General features: G+C 41.5%; 1 protein-coding gene across 2 annotated transcripts in view; it reads right to left on the reverse strand.

The window, feature by feature from the left end:
- The window catches only part of TTC17 (tetratricopeptide repeat domain 17), a 123,516-nt gene extending 120,248 nt beyond the window's left edge, over positions 1–3,268 (reverse strand). Inside the window, exon 1 of one of the 2 annotated variants that reach the window (XM_077767469.1) lies at positions 2,980–3,268. In XM_077767469.1, the coding sequence (XP_077623595.1) occupies positions 2,980–3,138 (159 nt within the window). In that variant the 5' untranslated portion in view covers positions 3,139–3,268. The remainder of the gene's footprint in view (positions 1–2,979) is intronic. The other variant, XM_077767468.1, reaches the window with a different exon arrangement.
- Between the last annotated feature and the right edge of the window lie 9,170 nt (positions 3,269–12,438).

Below are 12,438 nucleotides of genomic sequence, written 5' to 3' on the forward strand. Positions count from 1 at the left end.
GTTCGAGCCCCACATTGGGCTCTGTGCTATGGAGCTCAGAGCTTGGAGCCTGCTTTGGATTCTGTGTCTCCCTCTCTGCCCCATGCCTGCTCACGCTCTGTCTCTCGCACTCAAAAATAAATAAATATTTTAAAAATAAAAAAAATAATTAAAAGGAAATGAGAAAGAAACAAATTTCTCTCAGAGCCTATTCTTCACAATGAAGTCAAAGGATCCATTGACCTGATTACTCTGTAGCTTCTCCAAGTAATGAGATTATAATAGCCCACTGCTTAAGCGCATGGACCCCAGGGACCGTTGCTTAAATAAAGCAAAGTTTTCAGGTACAGGAGACACAAGGGGATCAGAGGTATGTCAAAGCCCAAAGCTGGGAGAAAAGCATAAAGTTAAAGAGAAGAGGAGCACTTCTTAACTGCCCGGACTGCAGTGTGAAAGGAACTTAGAGTCTAGAACATTCTCTTTACGTCTCAGCTCCAGGATTCCCTGGACAACACTCCCGGTAGTTCAGTGGCAGCTCAGTAAACATGGAACCTAACAACATATAAGGTGTGCTTCCCAGCTGAGACAGGGACTGTGAAAAGCAACAATTCCCTAAGTTGCCATAACGAGCGCTCACCACTTGCCACAAGTGACCACAGCTCTGACTAGGAGGGGGTGCCTGGAAGGATGGCTGTCTCCTTGCTCTGACTGAAGCTCCATTTCAACCTCCTTACAAGGCTAGGTCTTCCAACATATNCTGCTGAATGTATGAAGAGATCTGTGGTGTACCCAAATCCATACACTAAAGGGATCTTTCAGTCCTTTAATAAGCATATGCAAATGTGATAATTCACCACAATCTAAACTGAGTTTTGGATTCTGCCTGCATTCAAAATATTCCCAGGAAGGACAGCATGGGTAACATACCCAGCTATCAGAGTGGCACTCACAAGCTCACCGGGTGTTCAACTCTCTTACTTTACTTACAAGTGTTGCTTTTCCTTCAGATTAAATCCAACTTTCCTTCCCCAGCCTCTTCTTGTTCTGCAGAAGACACCAACTTTATGTCTTCTGGTATAAAATTTTGTGGCTGTCAGAACTTAACATTGTAAATGTTATATAGCAAAGTACTGAAAAATTCACTGAAAAAGATAATTGTTAAAAGCTTGTAGTAAAGAAACCTTGCTTTCCTAACCTTAAGCCTAACTACCTACTTCAGGAGTGACTTGGCAGATTTCCAAAAGATTCTTCAAATTTCTCCCTTTCTGAGGGAAGTTACAGAAACCTATACCTTTCCCCCACTAAAACATAAGTATCCAATGTGCAAAAAAGAAAAGAATTTGGGGGTTTGGGTTAAAAAAAATCAGGTTCTACTTTCACACTGCAATGTTCAGCAAATAATACATTTCTACCAGCTTTCACTTTTCAGATGGGCTACTTCCTAGGCTGAGAGGCAGGACACCAAAATGGGAAGGAGAAGTCAATGTCATAGTGTATAAATAGCTGTGGCCAAAAACAATATTGCAGAAGAGCCAATAGGAGATGGGCTCCCCAAATTGCAGCAAGAGTGACTTAATTCCATGTATCCCTTCGTGAGGGCCTCAGGGAAAACTATCATCAGGAAATAAAAGAGGGTAGGAGGAAGCAGCCAGGACTCACATAAAATTTCTGATCGTTTTTTAAAGACAAAAACTTGCAGCGCTTTCTAGAGTTCCTGAAATGCACACCTATTTTTAAATCTCAAATGGTATGGCCATGAAAAGTACATTTCTTCTAATGTAAGTTGATACAGAGAAAACGACGACCCAATAAGAAGTTAGTCTTTTCTCAGATATACTAAAAATACTGAACAGTACCAACGCTGATTTTTACATTGTTTAACTCACTCATTATACGTGAGGTAAAATTTGTCACCACAAGGCAAATCTAAACGAGAACCCCACTTCATACAAAAGTGAACCTTGCACCGTGTTCCTATCATCATTCATTACACACAATCGAAAGGTCCATAATTTCACACGATGACGGTTAATACACTTGAGATCAGGGAGCTAAACTGCATGGGGCACACAATTCACTTCCTAAATGTTTGCGGGACTTTTCCAGATTGCTCTCAAGTGTCGGAAGTCACTCAGTTTACCAAGATTCTGCAGCAGAGCACACGCACGTTACTCTTTAGGGATCGGCGGCATTCACAAAACGTAGGCAACCACAAAGTTATGTAAGAAAAGCAGTCTCTCCTCTGAGGAATTGGTTCGGACGGACACACAAGAATCCAGGAAATCGCATATTCTCCTTGCGGGGCTGGACTACAGGAACTAGGTAAAGAAACAAAGTCCACTGGGAAACGAGGGCAGTTACAGCTGAAAAGAGGCAGGCAACGCCACCAGAGGCATCTCCAAGCATTCCTTCGGAAGCAAAGTGCATGCTGTCTCTACAGAGCCCCTGCTGCCCTGGGTCACGGTACAAGCTCCAACCACCTCGGCCTGACGCGAATTCCAGCACTGTTAAGAGGAGACTGGGGAAGGAAGCATTAGATGACCCACTGCCTAGGGGTGCCGAGGCTGTCACCGCCCTGGGACTCGCGCACAGCCCGGCGCCGCCACCTGCTTTCTACTTCTTCGGGGAGGGCTGGTGACGCGTGGTGGGCCCGAGAGGAACCAGAGGCAAGGATAATGAATCTGCGGTTTCTAAAGCCCAAGCACAACAAAATGTCCCCGGAGTCCGACCCCGCGCAGCCGGGCGACTCTTCCCACGCGGCACGCTGCCCCAGGGGTGGAAGGCGGAGAACTTGCAAGCGGCTGAGGCGAGGGCCACAGGACGAATGGGGAGGGGGCGACGCCGGGTCTCAGCATCGGGGTCGCTCGGACCCCAGCGCCGGGACCGTGGGAAGGTACGCTGGGGGCGGGGCCGCTTGGAGCCAAACAGCCAGGGGCCGGACCTGGGAATCCCCCGGGGCGAGGGCGGGCGCGGGCGGAGAGGGACGCTAATGGCCGCTACCTGCTGCTGGATCTTCCCGTCCTCCGTGACGACCCAGTGCGTGGTGGCGAAGGCCCCTCGAGCCGCCACACTCAGCAAGGCGGAAAGGCTGAGGAGCCAGCCTGGGCCGGAGCAAGACGGCAGCTCGCACCGGCCGCGGACCCCTACTGCCGCCGCCATCTTGCCCCCCCGGCCCGGCCGCTCGCACCGGAAGCGGAAGCGGGCCCCCGCCGCCCGCCATCTTGGGGAGGTCGGCGCTGGAGGAGGTGGAGCCCAGGGGGCGCTGCACGCTGACGACCGGCTCTTTCAGCCTCCGTTTGGGCGGCCCGAGCTGCCGGGTTTGGCTTCAGGTCGGAGACCGCTTTTTTGTTATTGTTTTCCTGTACGCGTTACGTGGGAACCAGAGGGAGATAAAAGTCGTGTTCTAGGTGGAGCCCAAGTCGAAATAAGAGGACTCGGAGTATACGGAGTGTGTGTGTGTGTGTGTGTGTATAGTCTTAATAAAACCTTGGTTTTCACTTTATTTCATTTTAATATCTGGTTGTGTAATATAGTTGAGAAATATAAAGTATGCTTTCAAAACGCCTAAGGGAAGAGATGGATTCTCTTTTATTTCCCTAACAGTAGAAGCTTCGAAGTTGGGCGGGTTGTCAGTCTAGGGCAGTGCTGTTCGGTATAAATATGTGAGCCGCCGCAAGCCACATATGAAATTTTAAAACAAAGACAGTTAAGTAGCACATTTTATTTAACCCACTATATATAATATAGTATTAGTTCAATATGAAATCTGTACAAATTACTGAGATCTTTTTTTGTCTTAAGTCGTCGAAATAGGTTATGTGTTTTAGACCTCCAGCTCATCGAAATTCAGGCTAGCAAGATTTCGGGGCTTAAGAGCGGAATGTGGGTAGTGGCTACCTCACTGGGCAACACAGGTCTAGGCTGGAAGTCTAGATCTGGAGACCTGGAGACCAATAGCATTGGCATCACCTGGCAGTTTATTAGAAATGCACATTGTTGGCTCTTTCACCCCTCCCCACCAGATTCTACCTTTCAGCAAGAGTCCCAGGGGACTGGTACGTACATTAAGAACCACTTCTCTCTAGTGAACCAACTTGTGGGCCAAGCGGCTAGCCTGCCTTCTAGCTTCTAGTTAGGTATTCCGTTTTAGGTGTTTCAAGGCTGCCTTCTAGCTTTGTGTGTCATTTTGTGGTTAGACTCATTATGCTTTTGGTTTTCTCTTTGGGAAAAGGAGGGTGAGAATTTTGCCTGACCACTTCCCTACTTTGGCATATTGCTGGAAAACAAAAACAATTGCCAAGTATTTAAACATCATTTCATACTATGGAAGCAATGACCACAGCATTGGTTTTTAGTTCCTTTTGAGACTAGCTTTCCTTAGAGGATTGCAGTAATGAACATTCATCTCATAAAAATGTGTGGCTTTTCTGTTTTTTTTTTTGTTTGTTTAGTACTCTGCTAGACAGTGGGTATGGAGATCTGACCACTGAGCAATGTGCAATTTAGTGGAATATTGGCAGGTTAACAATTGAAATACAGGATAATGGAGGTGTATGCAGGCACATTTGTAGAAGAAAGAGCAACCAGCCAGGTGAAAGGTTTCAAGCAAAGGTGCTGATTCAAGGAGAATAAGCAATATATGTGAAACAGTGAAAACACTGGCAGGTTGCAGGGGTTTCTTGAATGTCATACTAAAGAGTTTAAATATAGACAATAGCAAGTGTTCCAAAATTTTCAAATAGAGGAGTGGCAAGTGATGGAGTCTTCTTGCTCTCAGCATCTTATTTTAAGGGGTAGACATCAACCCTCCTAACCTGTATAAAAAATTTGCTAAGTAATGGCAACTGTCATCATCTAATATTTGCTAAGTGTTTCATACGTACTGGCAGTGTACACACATAGTCCCCATTAATCTTTGCTGATTCCCAGGTGTAGACTGGTTAAGTAATTTGGTCAAGATCATATAGCTAATAAGTTGCAGACCTCAGATTTGGACTTAATCGACCTGACCCTAGAGCCTGAACATGTTTGAAGGATGATGAGGAATTTGAGAGAAGCCCCAACATCTCATATTTTGGCCAACAGCAATTTCTCTGACACTCACAAGCTAACCTATAAAGGGACGGAATGTACCATGCACCTCTGTCTTCCCCAGATGATAACCCTTGTCGTTTGTGATCCTGTATTAGTTTTCTGTTGTTGTGTAACAAATTACATAAATTTGGCAGCTTAACACACACGTACGATCTCACTGTTTTCACGGGTCAAGAGTCTTTGTTGTAGATTACTTGACCTGATAAGCATGGGTTTATTTCTGGGCTCTGTTCTGTTCCATTGACCTATATGTCTATTTTTGTGCCAGTATCATATTGTTTTAATTACTGCAGCTTTGTAGTATATCTTGACATTTGGGATTGTGATACTTCCAGTTTTGCTCTTTTTTCTCAAGATTGCTTTGGCTATTTGAAGTCTTTTTGTGGTTCCACACAAATTTTAGTATTGTTTTAGTTTTGTGAAAAAAGATTGTTGGTGTTTTGACAGGGATTGCATTGAATCTGTAGAATGCTTTGGGTAGTATGGACATTTTAACAATATTTGTTCTTCTAGTCCGTAAGCGTGGAATATCTTGCTATTTGTGTCATTTTCATTTTCATCAGCGTTTTATAGTTTTTAGAGTAAGGTCTTTCACTTCCTTAGTTTTTATTCCTTGGTATTTTTACTCTTTTTGGAGTAATTATAAATGGAATTGTTTTCTTAATTTCTCTTCCTGCTACTTCATTATTAGCACTTGAAACACAATTGATTTCTATGTATCCTGCAACTTCACTGAATTCATTTTTTTACTTCTAATAGTTTTTTTGGTGGAATCCTTAGGGTTTTCTGTGTATAGTATCATGTCATCTGTAAATAGTGACAGTTTAACTTCTTTATTTTGGATGCATTTTATTTATTTATTGTCTGATTGCTGTGGCTAGGACTTCCACTTATGCTGAATAAAAGTGGTGAGAGTGGACATCCTTGTTCTTGTTCCTGATCTTAGAGAAAAAGCTGTCAGTTTTTCAGCATTGAATATGATGTTAGCTGTGGGTTTTTCACATATGGCTGTTATTGTGTTGAGGTATGTTCCTTCTAAACCCACCTTGCTGAGAGTTTTTATCATGAATAGATGTTAAATTTTGTCAGATGCTTTTTCTGTATTTATTGAGATGATCATATGATTTTTATCCTTTATTTTGTCACTGTGGTGTATCACATTGATTTGCAAATATTGAACCATCCTTGCATCTCTGGAATAAATTCCCATTGATCAGGGTGAATGATTCTTTTAATGTATTTTTGAATGCAGCTTGCATTTTGTTGAGGATTTTTGCATCTATGTTCATCAGAAGTATTGGCCTGTTTGTTTGTTGCTTTGGTAGTGCTTTGTAAATTTTGAACAACTAAACTCTTGAGTAATTCTTTGTTCAATTAGTTATACATTCTTAGCATCTGATAACAGGAAGAATTTCCTGTACAAATATATTTTTATCTTCCAAAACCTTGGTTAGTTTGACTTTTACTTATTATCTTCATAGAGTTTTTGACGCCAGTAATTGGACAATGATAAAATGAACTTCCTGGATTATCTCCTCCTTTGGGCCATTTTAACTGAAAGTAGCAGAGAATTTCCATATTGTTTATTCCTTAGAGAAAATATAAGATATAAATATACCTGAGAGAATTAACATTCTGGTTTAAATTCTGTTAATTGAATATCTTTTGCTTCATGGTAAACCAACTTAAATTGTAGTGGCATTTTTAAATGTTTAACTTTAAAACAATATTTATTATATTTCATAGTTTGTTGGCTAGATTCAGCTGGGTGGTTCTTCTTCTTGTCTGGGGTCACTCGTAAGGCTGCGTTCAGCTGGGACTTCAGCTGGGGCAGGCGTGTACATATCTAGTACTTTAGCTGAAGTGGCTGGAACGGCTGGGGGTGGCTGGGCTTTCTCTCAGGGTAGTTATAGGGGTTTCCTACATGATGGAAGCTGCCAGGCTCCTTGAGGGCCAAACCCAGAACTGGAAGTGTCTCTTCTGCATTCTCCTTGTCAGAGAAGGGAATAAGCATAGCTCAGATTCAAAGGGAAAAGGAAATTGACTTATCTTGCTAAGTGAAGCATTATGTTCAAGCAGATATGGAAGGAATTATTGGCAGCTTACTCAGCATACAGTTAATTCCTTTAGAGGGATTTTCAATTGATAGAAGTTGATAGGGTGGATAGGGAGGGAGGCTAGTTATGGCAGGAAGGGCTGTAGATGTATATCTCCCCAAAAGTTATGAGCAAAGTGAACGGGATTTACAAAGGGAAGGCAGAGAATACCTAAATATAACAGTTTCATTTAGAAATTGTTTGCCAAACAGATCAAGCAGTCTGAAGCATGAGGACTACTATGGATGAGACCAAATGTCCAGTCAGCCCAGGATTCTAATTCACAGTGACACCAGGGCTGCTCTGAGGATAACATGATAGTCAGCACCAAAAGGATTTTCCTGATACAGACTTCCCAGACATGAATTTATCAAAAGGCTTGCAGCTGTTAATACAATTGGGAAGGGCAGTTTGTATGGAGTAAGTGTATTGTGACCATTCTGTAAGTAGCTAAAGATAATACCTGCCCCCACTCCCAGCTTTTACTCCCACATACACTCAAGTTTCAATATCCTAATTTTTACAAATTTATTTTTATTTTAATTTACATCTAAGTTAGTTAGCATATAGTGCAATAATGATTTCAGGAGTAGAATCCAGTGACTCACCCCCTGTATATAACACCCAATGTTCATCCCAACAAATGTCCTTAATGCCCTTTGCCCATTTAGCCCATCCTCCCACTGCAAACCCCTCCAGCAACCCTCAGTTTGTTCTCTGTATTTATGAGTCTGTTTTTATATTATTTTTGCCTCCTTTCCTTTCTGTTCATCTGTTTTGTATCTTAAATTCCACATATGAGTGAAGTCATGATCTGCTTAGAATAATACACTCTAGTTCCATCCATGTTGTTGCTGATGGCAGAGTTCATTCTTTTTGATCACTGATTACTATTCCATTGTGTATGTGTATATATATATATATGTGTGTGTGTGTATATATATATATGTATATATGTATATATACACACCACATCTTCTTTATTCATTAGTCAATGGACATTTGGACTCTTTCCATGCTTTGGCTATTGTCAATAGTGCTGCTATAGACATTGGGGTACATGTGCCCCTTTAAAATGGCACACCTGTATCCCTTGGATAAATACCTACTAGTGCAATTGCTGGGTCGTAGGGTAGTTCTATTTTTAATTTTTTGAGGAACCTCCATACTGTTTTCCAGAGTGGCCGCACCAGTTTGCATTCCCACTAGCAGTGCAAAAGGGTTCCCCTTTCTCTGCATGCTTGCCAACATCTGTTGTTGCCTGAGTTATTAATTTTAGTCATTCTGACAGGTATGAGGTGGTATCTCTTTGTGGTTTAGGTTTGTATTTCCTCGATGATGAGTGATGTTGAGTATTTTTTCATGTCTCTGTTAGCAATCTGAATGTCTTCTTTAGAAAAGTGTCTATTCATGTCTTTTGCCCATTTCTTCACTGGATTTATGTATATTTTGGGGGGCATTGAGTTTGATACATTCTTTATAGATTTTGGATACAACCCTTTATCTGATATGTCATTTGCAAATATCTTCTCCCATTTCATAGGTTGCCTTTTAGTTTTGCTGAGTGTTTTCTTTGCTATGCACAAGCTTTTTATCTTGTTGAGGTCCCGACCGTTTACTTTTGCTTTTGTTTCCCTTGCCTCCGGAGACATGTTGCGTAAGAAGTTGCTGTGGCTGAGGTCAAAGAGGTTTTTACCTGCTTTCTCTTCTAGGATTTTGATGGCTTCCTGTTTTACATTTAGGTCTTTTATCCATTTTGAGTTTATTTTTGTGTGTGGTGTAAGAAAGTGGTCCAGGTTCATTCTTCTGCATGTCTCTGTCCAGTTTTCCTAACACCATTTGCTGAAGAGACTCTTTATTTCATTGGATATTCTTTCCTGCTTTGTTAAAGATTAGTTGGCCATTTGTGCATCAATTTCTGGGTTCTCTATTCTGTTTTTTGTTTTGTTTTGTTTTTAATGTTTTATTCATTTCTAGGAGAGAGAGAGAGAGACAGTGCGAGCAGGGGAGGGTCAGAGAGAGAGGGAGACACAGACTCTGAAGCAGGGTCCAGGCTCTGAGCTGGCAGTCAGCACGGAACCCGACGCGGGGCTCGAACCCACGAACCGCAAGATCATGACCTAAGCGAAAGTCGGACGCTTAACCGACTAAGCCACCCAGGCGCCCCTCTCTATTCTGTTTCATTGATTTATGTGTCTGTTTTTGCACCAGTACCATACTGTCTTGATCATTACAGCTTTGTGATACAGCTTGAGGTCCAGAATTGTGATGCCTCCAGCTTTGGTTTTCTTTTTCAGGATTGCTTTTGGTTATTTGGGGTTTTTCTGGTTCCATATAATTAATATCCTCATTTTATGGTGAAATTCAGGTTCATTCTATTAAAACCTTAAACGAGTTTGTGCTTTTTGATCTTATCACTTTATAGAAAGCTAAATTTTAGGTTTTCCTTATAGGAATACCATTTCCTCATTTTTAAATTTGTTCTTCTCTGTTCCTTTTCTGACATTTCTTGAGGAATACTATTTGGATCTGTAGCTAGTATTCTATGTATCAAGGCCTTGTCTCAGATCTTTATCTTTTTTTTTTTTAATGTTTATTTATTTGGAGAGAGAGAGAGAGAGACAGAGCACAAACAGGAGAGGGGCAGAGTGAGGGAGACACAGAGTCTGAAGCAGGCTTTAGGCTCTGAGCTGTCAGCACAGAGCCACACACGGGGCTTAAACCCATGAACCGTAAAGTTGTGACCTTAGCTGAAGTTGGATGCTCAGCTGACTGAGCCACCTAGGTGCCCCTCAGATCTTGTTTCTAATATCAACTCTTTATGACCAGAATTTTACTGATTTTCTTATTTCTGATTGCATTAGTTTTACATAGTAAATGTACAGCTTCTAGGAATGAATCTATTATTTTTTAGGTTTTTAAAATAAATTAGATTTCATTGGTCTAAGTTTTAGTTTCCATCACACTTGCTAGAATTGAATCTCACTTGTTTTCCACCTGTCCAGAACGGCTTTGAGTTCTTCCTACAGTTTCTAACACGGGGAGAAGATAGTGTGCGCAGGGAGCACACAGGTGCTGGTTGGTCACACACCTTGGGAAGAAAGGCTTCCAAAATAGAATGCAATCTAGTCAGGCCTCAAGGATGAATCCATTAGCTGGTTGAGTAGGAGTGGAGTGGGGTGTGAGGTAACAATGATTTTCTGGACAGGGGAAACATGCCCCAGTATTTACAAAGAGCACAGTGCCCTCTGAGTCACTGAAAGTAGTTCATTATCATAGATGAGGAATTTAGGAGCCCAGAAATTGAAACTAGGAACCTAAAAGATTCGGGATAGCACTCCCACCCCACTTTTTTGTTTTTAGCACAGCCTGGTGTTCTTAAAGCCAGTGTCTACAGTGTCTGTTGCCTTCATCTCCATCTCAAATGCATTTCCTTGAGATCTTCACTAGCCTGTCTCCAAATCATCATCTAGGTCTTGGCTCAAATTAATCCTTTAGAGAATTTTCCTAATCATTCTTTCTATGCTAGCTCTTACACATTGTCGCATTAGAATGCTTCAGTGTTTCCATCATACTGCTCTCTGAAATCAAGACTATTTATCAGGCTCTGTGTAATAAGAGAACGTGAACTCCCAGGAGTTTGCCTGTCTTGTTCACCACGATGTTCCCAAAGCCTGAAACACTGCTTTTGACTTTTTATTGAAAACTTACTATGTGCCAAGCACTGTTTTAGGTAGTTGGAATTATCAGTGAGTAAAATGCAAAAATCCTTCCCTTTGTGGCATTTTAGCCACATTACATTCTATCAGGGGAAGACAGTAAAAAACATTCAAGTAAACTATGCAGTATGTTAGAACATGCGGTAGGGTTAAGTGGGATTTGGAGTCTTGGCAGGATAGAAAGGGGCATCGCAATATTTAAAGTTCCTTAAGGTGAACTTTTGAGGATTTGAAGGAGATGGAGTTAGACAAGCAGACAGAAGGGAAAGAGTGGCTATAGGGAATAGCAAGTGCAAACATCCGAAGGCAGGTGTGTCTGCCTAGGCTGCAGGAAGCCAGCTCAAGGGGGCAGAGTGATGGAGAGGAAGGGTGGCAGCTGAGGTCAGGGATGAAAAGCCATGGCGTTGTTTTTGATTTTTATTCTGAAATGAGCCACTGAACAGCTTCAAGCAGGAGTGGATCTCTGCTGTCATGTTTAGAACAGGCGGTAAAGAGTTCAATGCAACAGCAGGGAGATCAATCAGAAGGCTACCATGAAACTCCAGGGCAAGAAATCATGGACACGGAAATGTGGCGGTTCTCAGCATGTAGGTGGTATTAAAGCCACAGGACTGGTTGTGATCACCAAGGGACTTTTGTTACCTTGTTCTGATCCATTTAAACTTTGGCTTTAAAACACTCCTAGCCATTCTCGGTGCTACTTCAGGAAGATTTTTAGTAAAGGCTGGCAGTCAAATTAAGACATTCTGACTTGCTTTACATATTAACTTGAAGATGGAAATTATTTCACAATGATTTGGCAAGTATGTAGCTGTTTTGCTTCAGTAAAAATAAACAAATCCTTTTTTTCAGAAGCATATTAGCTCTTAAAAATAAATCTCGAAGGATGAAAATTAAAGATAACTTGCAAGACTGAACTCCTTGAAGGCAGACCCAACTTGTCCATCTTTTATATTTTCATGGTCTAACACACTGCTTGGCAGTACTGACTGTTTGGAAATAGAAGCAATCAATAATGGATGTTTAGGAATCTTTAGTTAACATAATCATAACACATCAAGACACAAAACAAAATTACAAAAGGAAATTTATTTCAAAAGCATAAAGGGAACATTTACATTTGAACAAGGTGATAACAGGTGTCTTGCAAAAGAAAAAAAATACATGGCATGAAGGTTTTTCATTCAAATTTCTGAAGCAAAAATAACCTAAGTTGTGCACTATTGCCTTAGGAAAGGTAAGGGGGACAATGAGGTGGCAAAGGAAGGAACATAGTCAACTCAGTATCAAACTTGAGAAAGTAAAGTCACTTCTGCTCAGCTTTGAGTTTACAAATATGCTTTAAAAAGGAAAAAGAGAAAAAGTTACACTTCATGTTGAAATTTGTGTAACTGTAGTCCCAATAGTTACTGTACTTGAAATGGCTTTCGGCCACTGGCTGATGCGTCTGAGGTCCAGATTATCTGGTCACAGTTTTCAAATGGCAATTCCATGTTCCTATGTTCAGATTCCAAGGGAGCTTAGGTTCAGCTCAGTCTTTTGGAATGTTT

Source organism: Crocuta crocuta, unplaced genomic scaffold (assembly GCF_008692635.1).
Source record: "Crocuta crocuta isolate KB4526 unplaced genomic scaffold, BGI_CrCroc_1.0 scaffold330, whole genome shotgun sequence".
Classification (NCBI taxonomy): Eukaryota; Metazoa; Chordata; class Mammalia; order Carnivora; family Hyaenidae; genus Crocuta; species Crocuta crocuta.